The sequence below is a fragment of the Bufo bufo genome, chromosome 11, assembly GCF_905171765.1.
Source record: "Bufo bufo chromosome 11, aBufBuf1.1, whole genome shotgun sequence".
In the NCBI taxonomy this organism is placed as follows: Eukaryota; Metazoa; Chordata; class Amphibia; order Anura; family Bufonidae; genus Bufo; species Bufo bufo.
This window is the reverse complement of record NC_053399.1, coordinates 87,658,212-87,679,766: the sequence shown is the minus strand read 5'-3', so window position 1 is coordinate 87,679,766 and position 21,555 is coordinate 87,658,212. Positions and strand designations below refer to the sequence as shown.

At 41.0% G+C, this 21,555-nt stretch overlaps 1 protein-coding gene across 5 annotated transcripts in view; it reads right to left on the bottom strand.

The window, feature by feature from the left end:
• Positions 1-7,547: 7,547 nt before the first annotated feature.
• CADM3 (cell adhesion molecule 3) overlaps positions 7,548-21,555 on the bottom strand; it is a 380,571-nt gene continuing 366,563 nt past the window's right edge. For 3 of the 5 annotated variants that reach the window (XM_040412258.1, XM_040412256.1, XM_040412257.1), the window contains exons 9-11: positions 14,733-14,753; positions 11,246-11,371; positions 7,549-9,850 (exon numbers count right to left, since the gene is read on the bottom strand). In XM_040412258.1, the coding sequence (XP_040268192.1) occupies positions 9,732-9,850; positions 11,246-11,371; positions 14,733-14,753 (266 nt within the window). In that variant the 3' untranslated portion in view covers positions 7,549-9,731. Of the gene's footprint in view, positions 9,851-11,245; positions 11,372-14,732; positions 14,754-21,555 lie in introns of all 5 variants that reach the window. The other 2 variants (XM_040412260.1, XM_040412261.1) reach the window with 2 other exon arrangements.

Here is a 21,555-nt window from a genome sequence, read left to right as displayed (position 1 = left end):
CAGCACACGTTTGCAGGAACTTAGCAAGCTATGAACCTATTGCTCAGGCATCCTCCCACAGGGAAATGCATGTTAGGTATCCCAAGATGGTCATCTATTAGCTAGTGACAATTCAGGTGCATGCTGGCCCTATAAGAGCCAGAGGGAACATGCTCACTACAGGCAGGGGAAGAGAGGCCTCACCAGCAAGCACTCCACAGCCTTTGTGGAGGGACAGAACAAGCCCAGCAGGTGGACCAGCTGGGAAGAAGGAAAGAGCGGGAGACAGGTCTGCGCCTCTGAATGCCAGGGATCAGTGGTGGAAGTGGACCACTGCTGCAACAGTCTGTTATTGGGGCCTATTCAGACAATTTTATATATTTTGTCCATCTGCTACATACAGAGACAGGACGCAGACTGAAGTATCCCTGCGTGTGCTGGTCACACTGGTCCATGTAAAGAAACTCCGTGCAGGTCATGTATCTTGGGCTGTGTCTCATAGAACATGAACCAAGAGACCATGATGTACAAAGAAAAATCTCGATACCAAAATCAGCTCTGCTACAAATGTAGCGTGTATGTATTTGGTCAGACTTGGACATGTCGGCTTCCGTGTAGCAGCATTCAAATTTTCTGGTTCTAATTTCTATTGACATGCACTTTTTAGTTGAAAATTAATTAAAACATCTCAAAGATGAAAGCGAGAGGAGAAAAAGGCAGTAAAATGTACCCTCAGGCATTTTGTGTCATATCATTAGAAAAATTAGGTAAAGATCAGAAACTCATCTCCCTCACACTGTGGGATATCTGGAAGAGACCTTGTTACTCTACAGATGAAATGATATATTAGGACAACCCAAGGTGGAGTCAGAACATGTGATTATGAGTCACTCTGCACAACTTCTGTGGTTTTTCTACAACGGCAGGTAGACAAAAACCTACTGAGAGATCAAGATGAGAATGTACATCTTGTAAAAAGTGATAGGACCATGTTAGAAGATAACCTCCACCACCACTGACCACTAGAACAGAGTCCCCCTAATTTTAATAGTAGAGCTAAAATGATGAGGAAATCCCTTAGTTCCTCACTGTCCTTTACATGGCCTCAGTGGAAGCTTGTTACGACCATGGCAAAATGAAAACCTCTTGGACCACATGTATAATCGAAAATCTATGCCAGGATTCCAAGGGTCAAATTTTATTTGTGAATAAAATCCACCATGTGAACATACCCAAACGCAGCGTAGGAAGCACTAGCATTTCCAACCACTGCCAAGGCAGCTGCAGGCCCCCTAGGCTAGCTGCCAAGCGTTCCACACCAGTGCTTCTTGTGGACGTGTTGGCATGTCAGTACAGGCTTAATTTGCAGCCTAGAGGACAGTAGGTACTTGCATAAATGGTACATGGTGCATTCAGGTACATCAAGTCAAACATTGGGGAGAAGTAGAGCTTACCGGCCAAGTCAAAAAAACTGAATTTTCGATTTTACTTTAAGTCGAAAGACATGATTTTTTGTCTACACCCATAGCCCTTTCATTTTTTTATTTGAAGTTTATCCAGCTTAAAGAGCATTTTTAGCAGGAGCAAACCTACTATACCAGGCATACTGCCTGGCAGGGTTGAACCCGCTGATTAAAATGATACCTATCTTGTGAAAATCGGTTGTGGCATTCTCAAGAAATGAGATTTTAATTTTTTATGACAATGAAGGCTTCACTGCACCAAGGGGCGTGGTCAGCACTGGAAAACTGAACTGATGTGCTCTGAGGTGCTAGGCCACTCCCCCTGCAATACTGAAGACCTCATTCCCATTAAGAATAAATGCCTATTTTCATGGGAACGCAGCTACCGATTTTCACAAGACAGGCATCATTTTAATCAGCAGGATCAGCCCTACCAGGCAGTATGCCTAGTTTCATAAGATTGATCCTGCTCACAGGTGCCCTTTAAATACTATCAAGGCTTTAACCTTAAAGTTATTGCTTATGCACAAGTATTTACATATACACGTTCAATGCAGGCCCCAAAGTGACAAGTTCAGCTCTGCTACATCTGTTTAAGTATGGCATAGTGTCATAAAATCGTCCATTTAGTGAAAGGGTTACTCTTTCTCATTCCTCCTAATACTACATGTACACCCACTTACAGGACTGGTGCGTCTGCCAAACTGCTCAAATAACAACGACATTTGGCTGCTAGCAGCCATTTGGCACCGGCTAATATACAATCATTGCCGTGTGCACTGACTTGTACTGTGCAGGGTTGGTAGCTGCGGCCAGCTCCATCCTGACTGCCGGGGTGGCAAAACCCCTCTACATATGTTTACGGGGGCCAACCGCGTAGAGCCAACTGATACACGCAGAACCGCGCTCAGGCTTCAGTCTGCAAGGTCATTTCAAGGCCGAGCATAATTCGCGTCGCCGCACCATAAAAAAACAATAAAGGCGAATAAAATACCACCCTTCCTCCTCTCTCTGCGCGCACCGACAGGCACCTGACCATAAAATATTACAGATCTTTTTTTATGCCATAGATTTTATTTGCAGCTAATTTGGCCCACACCGGTCGTGCAGCTTTATGCCTTTTCGTCGCCGGATGTTATTTTTCGGAACGGGACATCTGTGTAATGGATCATAGACGAATGGTTCTTGACGCAGGCAGTTCTGTCATTTCTCCGTCCCAGATGTTTATGAGAGGAATCAATTTTATTAGTCAGATTCTGATAGAACCACCGGCCAGCTCTTTGCCCACGGTTATAAATCGTATGGAACTGTTCGGTTGTACGCATTTTTTCTTTCCAAATTTTCATTTTGAATAGTGGATTTTCATTTTTTCCACCGAATGGAAGTGACTTTTTAAAAAATTTTTTACTGGCTCCCGCATGTACGGTATTCAACTCATTACAATGTAACAGCATTCCTTTTAGTAAAAAGCCCTGTATCTATGTTCACCTCTGAGTCGGGGGTGTCATTCGGAGCCCCCACCGCCAAATTGTGACTAGCACTGCATATATAGATATGTCCACTGTTAAAGGGGTTGTCCAGGGTTAGAAAAACATGGCTACTTTCTTCTAAAACGGCACCATCCCTGTCCATGGGTTGTGTCTGGTGTTGAAGTTCTGCTCTATTGGATGGGGCAGAGCTGCAATACCGCACACAACCTGGGGACAGGGGTGGTGCTGTTTTTGGTGAAAAAAATAAAGCAGCTATGTTTTTCTACTCCCGGATAACCCCTTTAAGTTTTTGCAAGTTTTCTTAAGGATTCTGATTTCTTACAATAGAAATTCAATACATTATGCCACATGCTGTCAAAACCCAGGCTGCAATTCACATCACAACCACTGGGTGGCTGCACATAGACACCTATAGCACAAACAACTCCCAACAGATTATCTGAAAAATCATGTTTTTTTTTTCTTCCTTTTTTTGTTTTCCAAAGCTGATCATCCTGTGCCTCACATCTCAGGATATGTCAAGACAAATGGAAATGTAGGGAAGGACACATTTGTAGCGCTAGTCTTCCATAAGGGAACACATTATAGGTTAACCCAGGACTGCTCTCTGTTCTGTATGGAAACCGCAACACAGATCCGAACAGTGCCTAAGCTTTCCAAGCTTTGGATATAAACAGCACTTGCTCCTACTCACTGACACGAAGCAGAGATCTTGAGAACAGAGAGGCATTTTATTACAAATATAAGATACACAAATTAAAGGGATAGTTTAGTCTGACTAAATGATGCCACAGGGACCCCAATGGTTCATAAAACTGAATGCAGTGCTCATGTGATTGTGGCTGAGCTTGCAGTACCACACACAGCCACTGGACCAGAGTGGCGCTGTTCCTGGTAAAATAGATTCTTATTGTAATCTTGTACAACCCCCCTTATGTGTCCTATATTGGTCATTGAAAATTTCTATTTTATTCATAAGAAATGGCGCAAGAGACCAATTACATTGAACTAATGCTATACGGCTGCTTCGAGTGCATATGCATATGGAGCTCATTTGTAATGTTACTTACCTGCGTGCCACAAACGAGCCCAGGCTCTGACAATCTATATGTAGACAACACTCACGTGAGATTACTTTGGTCTGTGCTTTCCAGTTGAGGTCCTTCAAGAGACTGCGAGATGGTTTTCTGTGACATGACATATCACATGACAAGGTGGGTGTTCTGGAGTGGTCACCCATTCCAAGCAACTGTACCTGAACACCTAGTACACCATTAAGAACCAAAGATGAGCTTTACTCAGCGCCACACCTCACTAGTATATGATATGCGCACCCATCATTGAGTGACACATTAGTCAACACTAAAACTGGAGAAAACCTTTAAGAAAAAAGTTATAATATTTTTTCAAAAATAGTGGCATTTCAGTGAAGCCCCAATTCAATTTTCTAGTGTAGTACCACACCCAGTCCATAGATAAGAGAGGCGCCATTTCTAAAATATCCCCTTAAAGGATATAGCAACCTTCTCAGACATTTTTTATGATCCGTTTTGTGTACGCAGCTCCTACGCAGAGCCATGTCTTCATGGTTATAGCCTAAAAGCAAAGTCGGCATAGTCCAATCCTGATGTTTTACTCTCTTCCATCAGTATGCTATGCTACCCCCTTGTTTACATGCGTTTGGTTAATTGGCAAGTAGAGGGAGTCTGAACGCAAGAAATGACTCCACACTTGGCGACACCGTCCGTAGTCATTATACAGATGACAGAACACTTTTGGAGCAGTTGGAAATAGTTATGTATTGATATCATTTTGTCTTTTCACTATTCAATGCATGCCTCCCTATAGTCCTATATATCACTGGACTGCCTGGGGGGGGTGTCTATAGAAATTTACATAAATAGAGGAGGTCCTCTTTGAAGGCACTCCTGTGCAGAGCAAAGCGCAAAATACTGTGAGGGATAATCTTACGTAAAGCAGTTACTTAAAAGGGAGGTACGAAAGTGTTGTATAAATTTCATTTAAGGGTATTTTAATGAGACGTATTTTATAGCGGAAAATCTGCAGCAAATTTTGTCTTGGTTTTGCGAAATTAGTTATTTGTGGATTTTGATATAGATTTCACCCTTTGCAAAGGTGTGGCAGAAATCTGCAACATTAATTAAAAATCCTCACCACAGGTCAATGTCTGCTAGAAATCTATTACTGGGCTCGGCAACGTTTGACACACCCCCTTTTTAAAGGACCCAGTCCCTTTGTATGTAGCTCCACCCATTTGGTGTGGTGCACCACCTTTTTTGTAGGCCATCCTGCCCCTCCATGCACATTTCAATGTCGGGATGCCGCATCATTAAACAGCCCTCCATCCTGGTCCCGGGAGATATGCCAACTCCTTTGGGACTCCAAGAGGTCTCCCCATTTTCTGGGAGCCTGGTGGATGCTCCGGGAGAGTTGGCAACTTATGTTTTTTTCAAAGCTGATGGAGAATGTTTCTTGAAATCACACCCACATAGCTCGTACTAAAACAGTCCCATGTAGACGTACCCTAAAGGTCAAGTTTTTGCCGATCCTCCACTTCAATGTCCCTCACATTGTAAGGGACCAAATCACCAGCCATACCAATGGTTTCATTACTATTGCCAGGATGTGAACATTGATGTGGATGGTGATTGAGGTCCACGGTATGTAACAGGGTCAGAGGACCATCAGAAAGCATCTTCAGACCTATCTTCAGAATGTAGGCCTAAACCTACAAACACTGATATGGTGAGCACAAAAATCTATAATCTACAGATAACACTTTGCCATACTATCAGTCTTCACTACCCATTTTGCACAAATTAACTTTATTGAGCATCAGTGAACTCACAAGTCTTGGTTGAAGAGCTAACATGAAACATGCCACAAACATACCACAACATGGCCGCCAAAAGGTTATTAGTATTACAAGACCATTTTCTATCATTTAACACTCTGGCTTCACAAAATAACTCAGCCCTTAATCCAGTGTACGGTAGACAGAAGATGCTTCCCCCATGGCTTCAGTGAGATGGGCCACACTAGAATCCTGAGGGCTTTAAATAGGGTTTCATTTACTGGTACAGGCAAACAACTGCTTGCCCTTAGTCATCTTGTAGACCCTTGGCCCATTGTATTTTACAGTCCATAGAGATATCCATTAACAAACATAGAAGCATAAAGAAGCACATTCAACACTCATTACAGTTGACCATAGACTACAGGTGTCTATGCTGTCAACCAACTGGGGATATACTGTACGTTTCCAATTTTTCTTGAGGTTTGTAACAATCTTATTAATTCTTCAATTGATAAAAGATGAACATATGAAGTTCTCAGTTCTCATCCAAAAATTTTAGGTTAATTTCTAAAAGTTTAGAATGGTTGGTCTAACAATGGCCATCTTAAAGGGTCTCTGCATCTACCTTGGAACATGTCATAAAAGATGGTAACATACAACCTCAATATTTTTGGCCAAGCCAACAATCCGGCAGATAAATAGGTCATGAGAGAAGGTTTACAGTGTGTTGTAGATCTCTCAGTGGTCCAACAATGCTTTCTCGGCACAACAATGGAGGCCTGAGGTCTCGCCAAAAGCAAGACATCTGGCCATGAATGGTCAGACTAAGAAGAGGAAAATAGAATTGGTCAAAGGTCTGTGATCAGATATCACCAACCGTCATCCTTTTACATGGACTAGAGTAGTGATGCAGAAGAGCCATAAGAAGGTGTAAGACATGTTCTAGAGACCACATCGTTACCACGATGCATGCCGAACGCTTCAATACTAACGAAACATAAGGCTCTTGCTGTACATTAAAGCCCTATCGGCAACTAAAACTTGTGATTTATGGTTTCTGAACCAACTTTTGTAGTTTTGTATATAAAATAGGTATTATATATGCATTATAATATATGTATAGCAGTAACTAGACGGATCTGGAAGCACCTGAATTACAACCATGCGGCATAACAAGATACCATGGAAATTGGGGGGACAGGGACTGGAAAAATTAACATATCAATGAAGATAGACAGTTTGCTAGGTGACCCTTGCACATGTGGACTCTACTTAACTTCATAAATTAACCCTATTACACTACAGTACTATCATTTCTGAAGTTTCAAAGATGCCTTTAGTTTGGCACTGAGGACTGGGCAGATGTTTGGTTTTTGTTAATTTAGAATTATCAGATGGAGGCATCAAATGTTCTCTGATCATTCTCCATGAGCTAGATAGATTAAGATTAACAGTCAAACTGTAATATTGAAAATATGTTGACTTCCTACTTACACAAAGTTTTGTATTCAATTTTATTGCACAACCAATACCATTATAATATCATAGTATGTGAGTTACCAATAAAGAGTATGAACTACCCCTGAGGCCTTATGCACATGACTGTCATGTAGACAAGGCTTTACAGCGTCAGAGAGCGTCTTTGTAGTTCATACTCCTTATGCTACCATCTGTGATCCCCGTGGCACCGTATGCCAAGCGTATCACATTTTTTCCTGTTTGATTAATATAGTGAAAAAAAAAAAAACACTCTGTAAGCCTAAAAATGTATGGGCCTCATATTATGGCTCTTCATAGGCATGAGGGATGAGGCCTTAAACCCATTAGTCATTTTTTTATAAGATCGATAACTGCTCTTCAAGTTGTAGAATACAATTTGAAGGTGACCCCTGATAGCCCTAGGGTTCTGTCTGCATTCATAATTTCTTAGGACAACAACAATAGACCTCTCCCAAAAGAAATGCAATCTCAATTTTTTGTTAAATATTTTAGACCAGTTTAAATGTTTTTATTTTTTTTATACCGATTCGGATAATGAATCTTCAGAAGTTGGGTCCACCTTTATGTCAACTGGGTCTAGAAATCTCCAGAAATTGGCACAATGATGGATACTTGAAGTCCAGCCTGTAAACAATGACTTCTGTCAACCATTTACGAAGACAAGAGCCTTTGTGGGTTTTGGCCTCAGGGACTTATCCTGATATCTCTCACGGCTTCAACAAGAGAGAACCAACGATCCCGTCAACCATTTACAAGGACAGGAGCCTTTGTGTGTTTAGGCCTTAGTGACCTAGCCTGACATTTCCTATGGGTTCGAGCCTTCAACAATAGAGAACCAACGGGTAGGTCCCGTCAACCATTTACAATGACAGGAGCCATTTTTGTTTTGGCTTCACTGACATAGCCGAACATCTCTTATGGCTTCAACTGTTGTCCTCAAGGCTAGGACTAAATAGACTAAAGTAAGTTGCTTCATCAATCTTTTGCTACGTTAGTCACTTTGATACTCAAATGATGTTGGTTATTTCCGCTTTTGAACAATTTTGAGCATTTTCTACCAGGTCTCATACATAAGTAAATTTACACATATACAAATAGATGTTTAAAATATGTGACACCAAGGCATGAATGACAAAAGGTACAAAAATGATGGACAATGCAACATGACACAGCGAAAAAAAATAATTTATGCCAAGCCCAGTACATACATAGTATGACATAGTACAGAGATTTATTGGTTAATATCAGTAACGCTGTCAAATGACTGACGCTGTAAGCTCTGTGAAAATGAAGTCCACATTTTTAAAACTATAAATCACCTGTTGATGACGCATTCATGTGGTAAATATAATAGGTATGGTGCTTTATGAGAGATTAAATACCACAAATCCAATGGCAATAACTGGGTTGTAACTGAAATTCTACTGCTGAGCGCTCACCAATCAGATCTCTCCAAATGTATGACCGCCTCTTCGAAATGGAGGGTTCTGATTGGTTTGCCGCTTTCCATACCATACCATGCTGTTCCATTAAGACCTGGGGTAATGACAAAAGACCAAAAACAATGAAAAAACATTATGACACTAAGAAAATAACACTGTGCCTTTTCATTAATTGTGTGCAAAACCGAGACCCTGATTAGCATAAAAGCCAACTCGGTTAGGGACCATGACCCGCCTCGAAACTGGGATTTTTCCGGGACCTCCCTTCTCGTGCCATTTCCAACAGCTTTACTTGTCAAGTGCCAAAAAACATCACTTAACATTTGCCCAGCCAGAGTTAAGGATGGTCACCGGCTACCAAAAGGTCACCCATCCAAACCATACCATACCATCCTCCACAACGGTTATAAGGAGTCGTAAATTATACAATTTTGCAGGTCTTAAAATGGAAGCTTTAATCGTGGCATCTTAGAAATATCTCCCTATGTATTCCTGACGGATAACGCTCCTCCCTAGAAAATATCTATCCTACCAGTTTAAGTTACCCAGGAAAAAAAAAATTCAAAAAATAAAAGTAAAAAAAAAAAAATATTCAAAAAATGAAAAAACTAAAACACTAAATATATTATATATACTTTCCCGACCCCCTCAACATTCCAAAGTAAAAAATCAAAAGAAAAAACTTTGTACATGAATATAAACCGAAAATATCTTAACTCACGATTATTATTTGTTAGAATAGTGCGTTCACCGAAGATATGTAGATTTAAGCAAGCAATTTTTTATCTTTTTTAGGAGTTTTTAGTAATAACTTTTTATACAAGTTTGTTTTTAGAAGCATAATCACTCCCATCGCTGTCCCTTTCTCTCCCGTCCCCCTTCGCCTTGCTGTAGCCCTGGTAGAGGGAGAGATAGAGTCGTCCACGTCAGATATTCCGAACGTTGGTTTCAATGTGTTCTGCCGCTGTTTTGTTTTTTTGTTGTTAACTATGTGTTGATCTTGCTGCCGTTGTCACATTTGTAGGAGAAGGTTGGGAGCTTAGATGAAATATTCCTTTTTGTCGTCAGACCCTCCTTGTCCGCCCTCGGCGTTGATTATGGCGGTGTCGGCGTCGGGGGCATCATCTGATCCCTTGGCTTCGTGGGTGAGATAGGTCCCTGAAAATGGACAAATAAACAAGACTGCAACATCACCGTTATCATCCTCACATCTTCTCCGTAGAGAAGGGGAGATAGAGAGTGTGGTAATAGAAAGAAATAGTCCCACAACATCATAAATAGGGAGCCTTTTACATAGGCCGATTACCAAGATCTCCCACTTGACTTTTAATTAACTCTTCCAGACACATGGCAAATCTGACATGTGTCACTTTAGGTGGTAATACTGTAGTTTTGAAATGCTTTTACCTATTCAAGAAATTTTGGTATTTTTTTTTATGGTACACTGTACTGTAAATTTGGGTGGATAGGTTTTACCTTTCCTTTAAAAGAAAAAAAAAAATTCCGAAAATTGGCAATTTTTTTAATTAGAATTTTTAAGATATGTGATAGTGATATGTCAAAAAATATGTAGTAATTAGCATTCACCATATGTCTATTTTATGTTGGTATCATTTTGTAAATGTTTTTTTTCCCTGTAACACAACAAGGGTTAATAGCAAAACAAACCTATTTATTACCCTGATTCTGCAGTTTACAGAAACACCCTATATGTGCTTGTACTGCTGCAGGGATACGAAGCAGGGCTCAGAAGGGAAGGAGCGCCATATGGTTTTGGAGGGCAAATTTAGCTGGAATGGTTTTTGGGTGCCATGTCGCATTTGAAGAGACCTTGTTGTACCCATACAGTGGAAACTCAGAAAAAGCGACCAATTAATAAACTAAACCCCTCAATGAATTTATGGAGGGGAGTAGTGAGCATTCCACAGAATTTAGAGAAAATTAAAAATTACATTTTTTCCAATAAAATGTTGCTTTAGCGCCAGATTTTTCATTTTCACAAAAAATAACAAGAGAAACAAAGCACTTCACAATTTGTTACACATAAATCTGCCAGTGTCAAAGGACCCTAAAGTAACATAACAATGGGGAACCCAAAAGGTCTCTCTGCTCCATATGAGGAGACACCTACAATTAAAGGAGTGCGTTATGACTTATTACTAATATATACCACAACATTACTAAGGTCAAGGTCTGACCACTTGGAACCCCATGGATTCTGACAGCAAGGTCCCTTTAGTATTCACAAGCATATTGGTCCTCCTACTGTAGCCACAAACCATGCAGGGAACTGTAGCAAAGATCCAGTCAAGTCAATAGGGTTGTGTTGCATTACCTTGCCCCATGGGTAGATGGAGGCATTGCTAAAGAGTGAAAAACTGAGGGTGCCGCAGTCTTTGACACAACAATGTATTGCTATGCCCTCACTTAATTAAAAAAAACTTTAAAAAAATCACGTAATTCAGTAAGTTAAGACGTTTTGCAATAAATAACACACATAATAATGTGGCTCATGTGATGAGTGTGCAATGAAACCACTTTGGTAGACCTTACCTTTGTGTCTGATCAGGTAGCGTCCCAAGACAATAAGCAGACAGAAAAGCAGAAAGGCGATAACTGCCACCACTCCTCCAATAACAGCGTGGTCAATGCTTGACTGGGAGGGAACGGGGCTAGGGTCTGGTAGGAGGCAGGGTAAGAAGATAATCAGAAGGTTCACAAAGGAGGACAACAGAGGAAGGTGGGGAGAATTGGGAGGGGGAGGAGACAAAAGAAGTTAACATTTTTAGATATTGTAAAGAATGGAGCAATAAAGTCAGCAGAAAAAGAAAATATAAGAAATGCAAAGAAAAATCAATGAATAATAAAAAAATGAAGTTCTGTAGAAGGAGCAGCACAGCGGAAACAATAGGGGATTCATGCAACGTAAAAGAGAGGTGTGTCAATGCAGTAGTAAGCTGAGGTGTCCTTCAGTGTCTTGTTATGGCACCTCAAGAACCTGGTACTAGTTCTTGGGTGGGTCGTAACTAGAGATGAATTAATTCCATAATATGGAAATTCGACCCAAATTTTTCTAAACTTTCCGAGTCTACCAAACCTGAATTTTGTGTCCCGAATTTGACAGGGAGAGAGAGAAATAGAGAGAGGCAGGGTAGAAAGAGACTTTTCCAGGCACTCAGAGAACTTTAATAAATTTGACCCAAATTAAACTGGGCGGTTATTTCAGCCAAATTGGACTGAAGTTAATTTTAAGAATTTCGCTCATCTCTAGTCATGACACTTACTGCTTGAGACCTTAATTCTAGAGTAATCTATAAGAAGATCCCCACTTGGATCTTTCTTCCAGCCGGAACAAAGTAAGTAACTTTTGGGGGTTCGTGGGTGACTCCACTCCCCAGAAAAGGAATGTAGCCTATTAGAAAATGTTTAAGAAGCTCTAAATGAAAGAAGCACTCTGTGCAGGGTCCGAGGATGTGGTTCCTGACACAAGAATATTTTTAATCACAGTGTATAAGTTTTGCACATAATCTTTCTTTAAATTGTAATAATCTTGTTACCTAAATTTATATTCAGGGAAATCTGATTACTAATGCAGGATGGGACTAGTATGGCTCACTATTAGGGTCCATGCACACGTCCGTAGAATGTGTCCGCACCCGTTCCGCAATTATCCGGAACGGGTGCGGACCCATTCATTCTTTATGGGGCAGGAATGGATGCGGACAGCACACAGTGTGCTGTCCGCATCTGCATTTCCGGAGCATGGCCCATAACTTTCGGTCCGCGGCTCCGGAAACAAATTGAACATGTCCTATTCTTGTCTGCATTTGTGGACAAGAATAGGCAGTTCTATGGGGGTGCCGGCCGGGTGTTTGCGGATACGCAATACACTACGGATGTGTGAATGGACCCTTATGGTAAGAAAAGCATGGCATGGTTGTCAGATCACTGAATGGTTACTAGGCATACATAGTTTAAAGTCTACAGTCTTTTATACATTGTCAGAAAGCATTTCCATAGCAACCAGTCTGCCTGTAATTACCCGCCGATTGATATAAAGAAATGGCAGAAGTAATTGATAATTTTTCCTGAAGACTATACTTATTTTCTGGGGTAGCTGAATAGTCACTTACAAAAATAACACAAATTTGTAATTAAGATTGGTCGGACAGTGATTTTAGTATACTGGGTGGGACCTAAACTGGTCAGGTTGTTGAACCCCATTTTTAGGGTAGCTATAAATGCCTAACTTCACCCAAAATAATTCTGCCCACCTCTATCCACCCCATACTTAATTTCTACTTAATTTGTCCCTGTGCTACATATAACATATGGATAACAATGAGGTTAAAATCTATTTAAAAAAATCTAATTACTGTTGACCACCTGTTATTTAGCATAACCTCATGTTTTGGTCTAATCTCTGCTCATCCTGGGTTTAGGAGTCCAATGGGCAGTCCAACCCTGTGACAAGTAGCCGAGTAGGACCGGCCCCTGGGATCCTACACCCAGAATGTGCAGAGGTTTTAGATCAATAAAGGACAAGTTCTACTGAAACTTTTTTCAAAAAACTATATCAATCTGCTCAGCCCTTCCTGGTCTGTAATAAATTCCCTTCCAATTGGACTGCATTATCCATGTGAAAAGTTCCCTTGAACAGTTCCTCATATCTAAGCTTACTGTACTGCTATGATTTTATCAAAGATTGAGAGTGGGATAATAAGGTTAACTAGAGTCGCCCAAAAAGTGGAGTAATGCAAGTGAAGCAAATGGGGGTTGCCCAAGATTGTGGGACCTGTCAAGAGATCTATCCTTTCCTGCTCTCCACCATCCAACTCTGGCTTCCAGGCTGTATTCCATTGACTTCCAGTCCCCACATGTAATCTTTATGGATGGACAGGTTCACATGTACAGCTGTAGCCAATTTCTGGTCTCAGGGGTGACGTGTCTCCAAGCAACATGTCACTCAAGTGAACTAATCCAATTCAACCCTAATTTTGTAAAAATTTGAGTTGCGTCTGGATCTGAATTTTCAGTGATTGAATTCAGCTGAATTTTGTGAGATGCTAGAGAGAAAAAATTGAGAGACTAGAGAGAAGAAAATATAAGCCAAAGAAGACTTTAGAATTCCATACACAAATTTTCAGGCACCTTTGATTTGGGTAGAATTGATTCTGACCCCAATCGAATCCAACCAATTCAACTGAATAGAACTGAATTTTGAGCGATTCACTCATGTCTACCCAGCAGTTATGTGCCACTTGGGGACAGGTTACCGCGGAAGACAATCATTGGCAGCAGCAACACAGGTGATCATGTCCATGTAGGAAGCTTACATGTGATGTGGGGACCAGACGTCTGGTGAAGAGTCTGGAAACTGGAACTGACCAGCAGGAAGCAGATGGGTGTGCCACAATGTATTGCAGGCTGTGGTGGAAATTTAGAAACTGAAAAATGCTGGAAATGCCTTTTAAGGCCTAGTTCACACGAACGTTTTTTCTGCGGGTGTACGGGCCATTTTTTTGTGTTCCGTATACGGAACCATTCATTTCAATGGTTCCGCAAAAAAAACGGAATGTGTTCCGTATGCATTCCGTTTCCGTATTTCCGTTTTTCCGTTCCATTGAAAGATAGAACATGTCCTATATTTGGCCGCAAATCACGTTCCGTGGCTCCATTAAAGTCAATGGGTCCGCCAAAAAAACGGAACACATACGGAAATGCATCCGTATGTCTTCCGTATCCGTTCCGTTTTTTCTGAACCATCTATTGAAGATGTTATGCCCAGCCCAATTTTTTCTATGTAATTACTGTATACTGTATATGCCATACGGAAAAACGGAACAACGGATCCGTGAAAAACGGACTGCAAAAAACTATAAAAGCCATACGTTCGTGTGAACTAGGCCTAAGAGAGGCGTAATACAAATGAAGCTTACTTTAGAAATTCGCAAAATACTACTTTGGCTATAGAAGAGAACATTCAGAATTCATGCATAAGCTAAGAGTGAAGAGAGGGCACCTAAGAAGTAATGGATACCTTGATAAAATATCTGAGATTCTGCAGGTGGAATGGGAGGTCAGTGTGGTTGACGCCAGACAGCAGGCAGGATAATGGAGGTGACAAAATGGAGGAAGCATAGGGAGGGAAAAACGAGAGACGATAAAATCACAAGCAACGGGCAAATACATAGGTTGCAGCCATTAGTGAAGCAACGTTGACCTCCGACAACTCTTATTCTCATGCATTGACGTGACAAACAATGGGAAATGTACTATAAAATAATCAGACAGACATAGCAAATCATATCTGTGTAAACAGACATTTTATAGTGATGATGATTATTATAATATATTATAATAATACATTCCCGCCGATAGCCGTGCATGGCGGTAAAAGAAGAAAAGAGCCAAACAAAAAAAATAAAATCTTAGACTATAAATCATCCATTGTCAAACAAATTGGGATCCCTTGAACCACTCAAACAAAATGGCCGACCTCTTGTTCTCCTCCGAGTAGAGGTTGCTATGGCGATGGCAGCGGCAGAGCTGTTTTCTAGGTCTTTGTTCTAGACCTTGACAAAAGCTTCAAAGGCTGTGCCAAGTAGATATACAGCACGGCTCGTTTCATTTTATATTCTACTCCCTTTTTGATCTGCCCTTCTCCCTGTCGTGGATAAACAAGAAGGAAGCCTGACAATGCCGTTGCCATCGGTAAGTCCCTTTAGCGTCAAAGGAGTTAACAATGCAGGTCTTCCGCATATTCATGAATGGGAAATCAACGGTTTCTGAATAAGCATGTTCAATTACATTAGGAATTCACAGTTTTTCAGGTTGGCGGTTATAAATAGAAGGAAATATATTTCCCGCCCACGTAATCCATGTATTTGTGCTCTGCAGGAAGCCAGGAAAGCTGATAAGACTCATGAACATTTTATATGTAAACTGCGAAGTTTACGGAATTGCTGAGTAAATATGGGCCATTGTTAAACTGCCGCGAGGAGAAGCGGAAGAGGAACAGCGGTTCAGTGTTCATGAAAAAACAGCAGCGTGCCTATCTGAAATACAGTTAGCAGTCATCAAGTCAACCATTCCTCAAGAGGAAAAGGGGTTCCTCAGCTATTTCACTTAGCAAATAGGTTTGGTAAGTTATTTGCTACACAATAATATGCCAAGCGTGTTGCCTTGGGAATGCCAATGACTGGATTCAGATAACAGACTACATTGTGATACCCTCACTATAGCGGGATAACTGTGCTCTCATTTTATCTGAAGGGTATATACGGATGTAGTAGAGTTAACACACATGCTTTCTGAGACGTGTTATCTAAACTAAATGCGTTAAGAAAACAATTGGTTTTCAATGGCTTTTGTTTCAAGATAACACGATGAGTTAAGAAATTTGAGTTAAGAGCGTGTGATAACCCTGCTACATCTTGTATATAGTTGGTCCTTCACAAGAAGGTTTCTTGCTTGTAGACATCTCAGTACTCAGACGCATGAGTTACAAGACCTAGTTCTTGGATGATCTCATTGGTGAGGAGATGTTTAAAAATGGTGTCTTGTCCACGGACAACCTCTAGACACCAATGGCAACACATAAGGTTTAGGATTTTTTCACTGCAAGATGCATTGAAATTTCTACAACTTTGAATCAACAGATGTACTCCATAATTTCTCAAAGGACCTAGTTTTTGGACCAAGAAATTGGACAGTACCATGTTAAGAAATGTTAGCTAGATAACTATGCAATATTTTTTTAGGAAGAATGTAGATATATTTGGTACTCTATGGCAAGGTGTCTTGCTCATGGACAGTGTCTGATTGGGTTTCCTTGGGCACACCAGAGAAAGTTATTCTCGGGGCCCTCATATCAGCTATAAAGGGCATTAAGTTTAGATTCAAAGAAAAATGTCCTGTTATATAGGGATATTGTTGGGATATTCATAGCTTTCTAAACTCAAAGTATGGATTCCCTGATGTGTGCTCTCCTATGGGTAGCTTGTTGGGATCTACTTCCTTCCAAATATGAGTCTCCTAATGTTTTTTTTTTTTTTTGCAAGGAAGGTCATTGTCTTTAATTGGAAGCCACGAAGAGTCCATCTGTTCTTCAGTGGGTACATTTGATAAATACAGACTTGCTGTTCTATAAGTTGACTTATATGGCTACTGGGGTCTTGGATCTCTTCCTGCAAATTTGGGATCCTTGGATCCAAGCTCATATGACTAGTGTTATAGTCCCGTAATAGTCTGGCACTGTGCTCTTAGGCTCAGTTCACACCTGAGCGTTCTGAAACGAGCGCTCTGTATGCGCGATTGTACGGGCGTTTACAAGCGCGCATACAGAGACAAGTGTGCACACAGTGTCGCGCGTTCCCGAAAGTCTATGTACGGGAACGCGCGACAAGCGCCCAAAAAAACGCTACCGAACTTGTGTGAGCGTCGGGCGTTTTACAGCGCGATCGTACGCGCTGTAAAACGCCCAGGTGAGAACCATTCCCATAGGGAAGCATTGGTTTCTCCTTGTTGAGCGTTTTACAGCGCGTAGGAACGCGCTGTAAAACGCTCAGGTGTGAATTGAGCCTTAGGGAGCTTTATTGCCTTCATCCTGAGGCCTTACGAGTATCAAAGTGTCCTTTGCATAATTAGTCTAGAATGGGTTGGGTACCAAATAAAAGGTTAGTATATAAAATGAGAATGCTCGGACTGGGAGAAAACGTCTGTAAGTGGGTAAGTAACTGGCTGAGTGATAGAAAACAGAGGGTGGTTATTAACGGTACACACTCAGATTGGGTCACTGTCACTAGGGGAGTACCTCAGGGGTCAGTATTGGGCCCTATTCTCTTCAATATATTTATTAATGATCTTGTAGAAGGCTTGCATAGTAAAATATCAATTTTCGCAGATGACACTAAACTGTGTAAAGTAATTAACACTGAAGAGGACAGTATACTGTATATATACTACTGAGGACAGTATACTACTACAGAGGGATCTGGATAGATTGGAAGCTTGGGCAGATACGTGGCAGATGAGGTTTAACACTGACAAATGTAAAGTTATGCACATGGGAAGAAATAATGCAAGTCACCTGTACATACTAAATGGTAAAACACTCGGTAATACTGACATGGAAAAGGATCTAGGAATTTTAATAAACAGCAAACTAAGCTGCAAAAACCAGTGTCAGGCAGCTGCTGCCAAGGCCAATAAGATAATGGGTTGCATCAGAAGGGGCATAGATGCCCGTGATGAGAACATATTCCTACTACTTTACAAATCGCTAGTCAGACCACACATGGAGTACTGTGTACAGTTCTGGGCTCCAGTGAACAAGGCAGACATAGCAGAGCTGGAGAGGGTCCAGAGGAGGGCAACTAAAGTAATAACTGGAATGGGGCAACTACAGTATCCTGAAAGATTATCAAAATTAGGGTTATTCACGTTAGAAAAAAGACGACTGAGGGGAGATCTAATAACTATGTATAAATATATCAGGGGGCAGTACAGAGATCTATCCCACCATCTATTTATCCCCAGGACTGTGACTGTGACGAGGGGACATCCTCTGCGTCTGGAGGAAAGAAGGTTTGTACATAAACATAGAAGAGGATTCTTTACGGTAAGAGCAGTGAGACTATGGAGCTCTCTGCCTGAGGAGGTGGTGATGGTGAGTACAATAAAGGAATTCAAGAGGGGCCTGGATGTATTTCTGGAGTGTAATAATATTACAGGCTATAGCTACTAGAGAGGGGTCGTTGATCCAGGGAGTTATTCTGATTGCCTGATTGGAGTCGGGAAGGAATTTTTAATCCCCTAAAGTGAGGAAAATTGGCTTCTACCTCACAGGGGTTTTTTGCCTTCCTCTGGATCAACTTGCAGGATAACAGGCCGAACTGGGTGGACAGATGTCTTTTTTCGGCCTTATGTACTATGTTACTATGTTACCCAGATGTCATTGTTCTCTGGTGGTTCGTGTTGAGTTAATTTTCTAGCAAAGCCGTTCTTGTGTCCAGTAATGCAACTCATCTCCGTGGAAAGATCCTTAACCTCAAATATCATATCACTCCTTGTATAGATGTAGTGTTAGACCTCATTCAAAAACTTAGGGTCTTTCTTAAATATAAACATACAGTATGGCTGCCCTAGGAATCATCTCCTCTGTCAATACTTGTCTAACTGCAGAGGGTTAAACCGAAGTCGCTATAAATTCTAACATAATAACTACCACAATCCTTTCCCATTAAAAAGCCATTTTCCTATGGTGCCCTCCCTTACATTTCTGGCATTGATTTTCTGGAGGGGGCAGAAATAACTCTTTAAATTAAACAATTGTTGGACAAATTAAATTCTGAAAGCCCTCGCAGGGAAGTGCTATTAATCGATGCCAACTTCTTGCTGTTTAATACACAAACGTATTCAAAGAAAAGAGGTTTTATTCTCTTGATTAGCAGCGAAACGGGAAACCGAGCCGGAGGAAATTGATTAGGTCCGTATGATGATGGTTGCGCTGTTTGTAATTAGAAGAATCAGGGAGATAGGACGGAGGAGCCTGGGTCTGATCTAATGGGATTTTTTGCTTTGGTTTGATAACCCAAATGGGTTCCTTTATCAAGCCAAAAACACAACAGGAAAGCAACGATACACATTATATTGGCTGGAGATTTGAGCTGGAAATTCAGTGGCGTGTACACATGTGTTTGATTAAAGATGGAGTTAGTTCATGACATCTCAGACCCAGTACAAGAAGAGGAATGAAAAATGGAACCTAATTAGAAATAATCTGTTATATTGCCCAATTACAAGCCACATTAACCACAATGTCTATGGTCTTTATAGTTTGTTTTACTGATCACTAAATTCCTTCTTTTAATTACGGTAATCTTTAAAGCTCTGATTTGCTATATTATCTTTATAACAGTATCTCTATATAGCACCTTCTAGAAGATATTGCATTACGGTAAAGACTAGAGCCATACTCATAAACTATGTGAGCTTCTCATTGTTTGGATTGACATTCACTTTCGGACACCCCTTAAAGGATTAACCCCAGATTAATGTACAAATATGAAAATCAGACATCATATAGTACATGACAATATTTTTCTAACAAAGCTAGAACCAACCCTGTACCTCACGTGGATCCAGAGATCTCTGCATTCATTGCTCCTCTTGCTCTGCTACATTTTCCCCAGACTGGCAGCTCGGGGGGCATGTCTTTCTCAGGACATGTATCCATTCCGCTACAGCTCTCTACCTATCACAACTAGAGGGAGTGAACTTTCCGCTGCAGCTCTCTCTCTCTGCATCTGTCACAGCTTCAAACAATAGATCTGGCTGGTGGCAGCTGAAGGATGGAACTTATCATGTGCGTCCACCTCAGCAATGTCACGGAGGTGGACAGAGAAATAAGGAAGAGAACACAACAGGTGACACTATACAGATAGATTTTGTTGAATGCCTCACTGGCTCTACAAATTTTTTAATTACAGCAATTACAGAAGTATGAAGATCCAGGTGTTGGTTTGAATTTTTTTAAAATATTTTCAAGGGACAATCCCTTTAAAGAACCATATCAATCTAACTGGAAAGCTATGTTCCTCGTTTACAGTAAGAGCAACTTGCAGTTCCTGGGCTGGTAAACAACATTTTGTCACACACAGTTTATTTTTTGACCAGATATGGAAACTGGAGTTTTGAGTCAATCTCACACAAGGGTATTTTTGTATTTTTAACATATTGCAATATCATCTTATGGTATTCTGATAGCACATGTAACATTACTGGGATACATCTGCTCGTGTACGACTGCCTTGAGTCTACTGAAGTTCTACCAAAGTAAACATGTTATCTCCAGAGGGCTCTTTTTAAGACAGAGCTTTCCTATGCATAATGCACACAAAGTTTTTTTCCCAACTCAGCATCCAATAAGTCCATAAATTCTGAAAGCCAACAAACCAGTGCTCATGAGTTTTAAGTGGTGCATGGAGAAAGAGATAGATTTCTTGCAGAAGACGATCATACTTCAATTCCATGAGCATAGGTGTGGATGTTTTCGTGCCACACTAACAAAACTAACAGATGACTAGGACAGCAGAATTTTGGTTAATGTCTTTGAAAAGTGATTGTGCCAGGTCAGAACTCGATCAGATTGTCAGAACAGTTGATTCTACTGTTAATCATGGTCTTAAGCTATCCATACACATCAAATAGCTGTTGGCCAAACGCATAGTTGGTTGACAGCTGTTCCTTTCCACCCCTCACACAAATGTATGCTCAGATCAGCCAAGCGTTCATGTGTTGAATTCTCAAAAAGAGAGTGGAATAAGCTAATGCTAGAAACCTCTGGTGGTGGCTTATCTGTTCAACCCTCCTTTTTCCCATCTGCCACTAGGGAAGTGCTGGGACGCCACCATATACATTAGATGGTTGGCCGTTGCCTCTTAAATTGGTGGCGCTCAGCCGTAATTTATCTAATGTATATGGCCACCTTTGGAGACTATGGGACACATTAAAACTGGCGTTTTAGATGCCAGTCTTGATAAACCCCTAAGCTGGCAGTGGCTCTGCCAAAGTTATGAAGGGGCGCCGGCCTCTCCATAACATCAGCGGATCCTCCGTCAATTCTAAATGTAAGACAGGTTCCTAGCCATCTTACATGCAGAGCTTTTCCACGCCTAAAACAGGTGTAGAAAGTGGTAAATGAGGCCCATCCCCTTCCTCACCCACTTTTAAGACCTGGCGTGAGCGGGGAGAATTCGCAGACTGAGGCACAACTAACCGTTGTGCCGCAATCTGTGCCTGAAATACGCCTAATATAGGCATATTTCAACATCGTACATGACCCCCTATAGATGTATGTG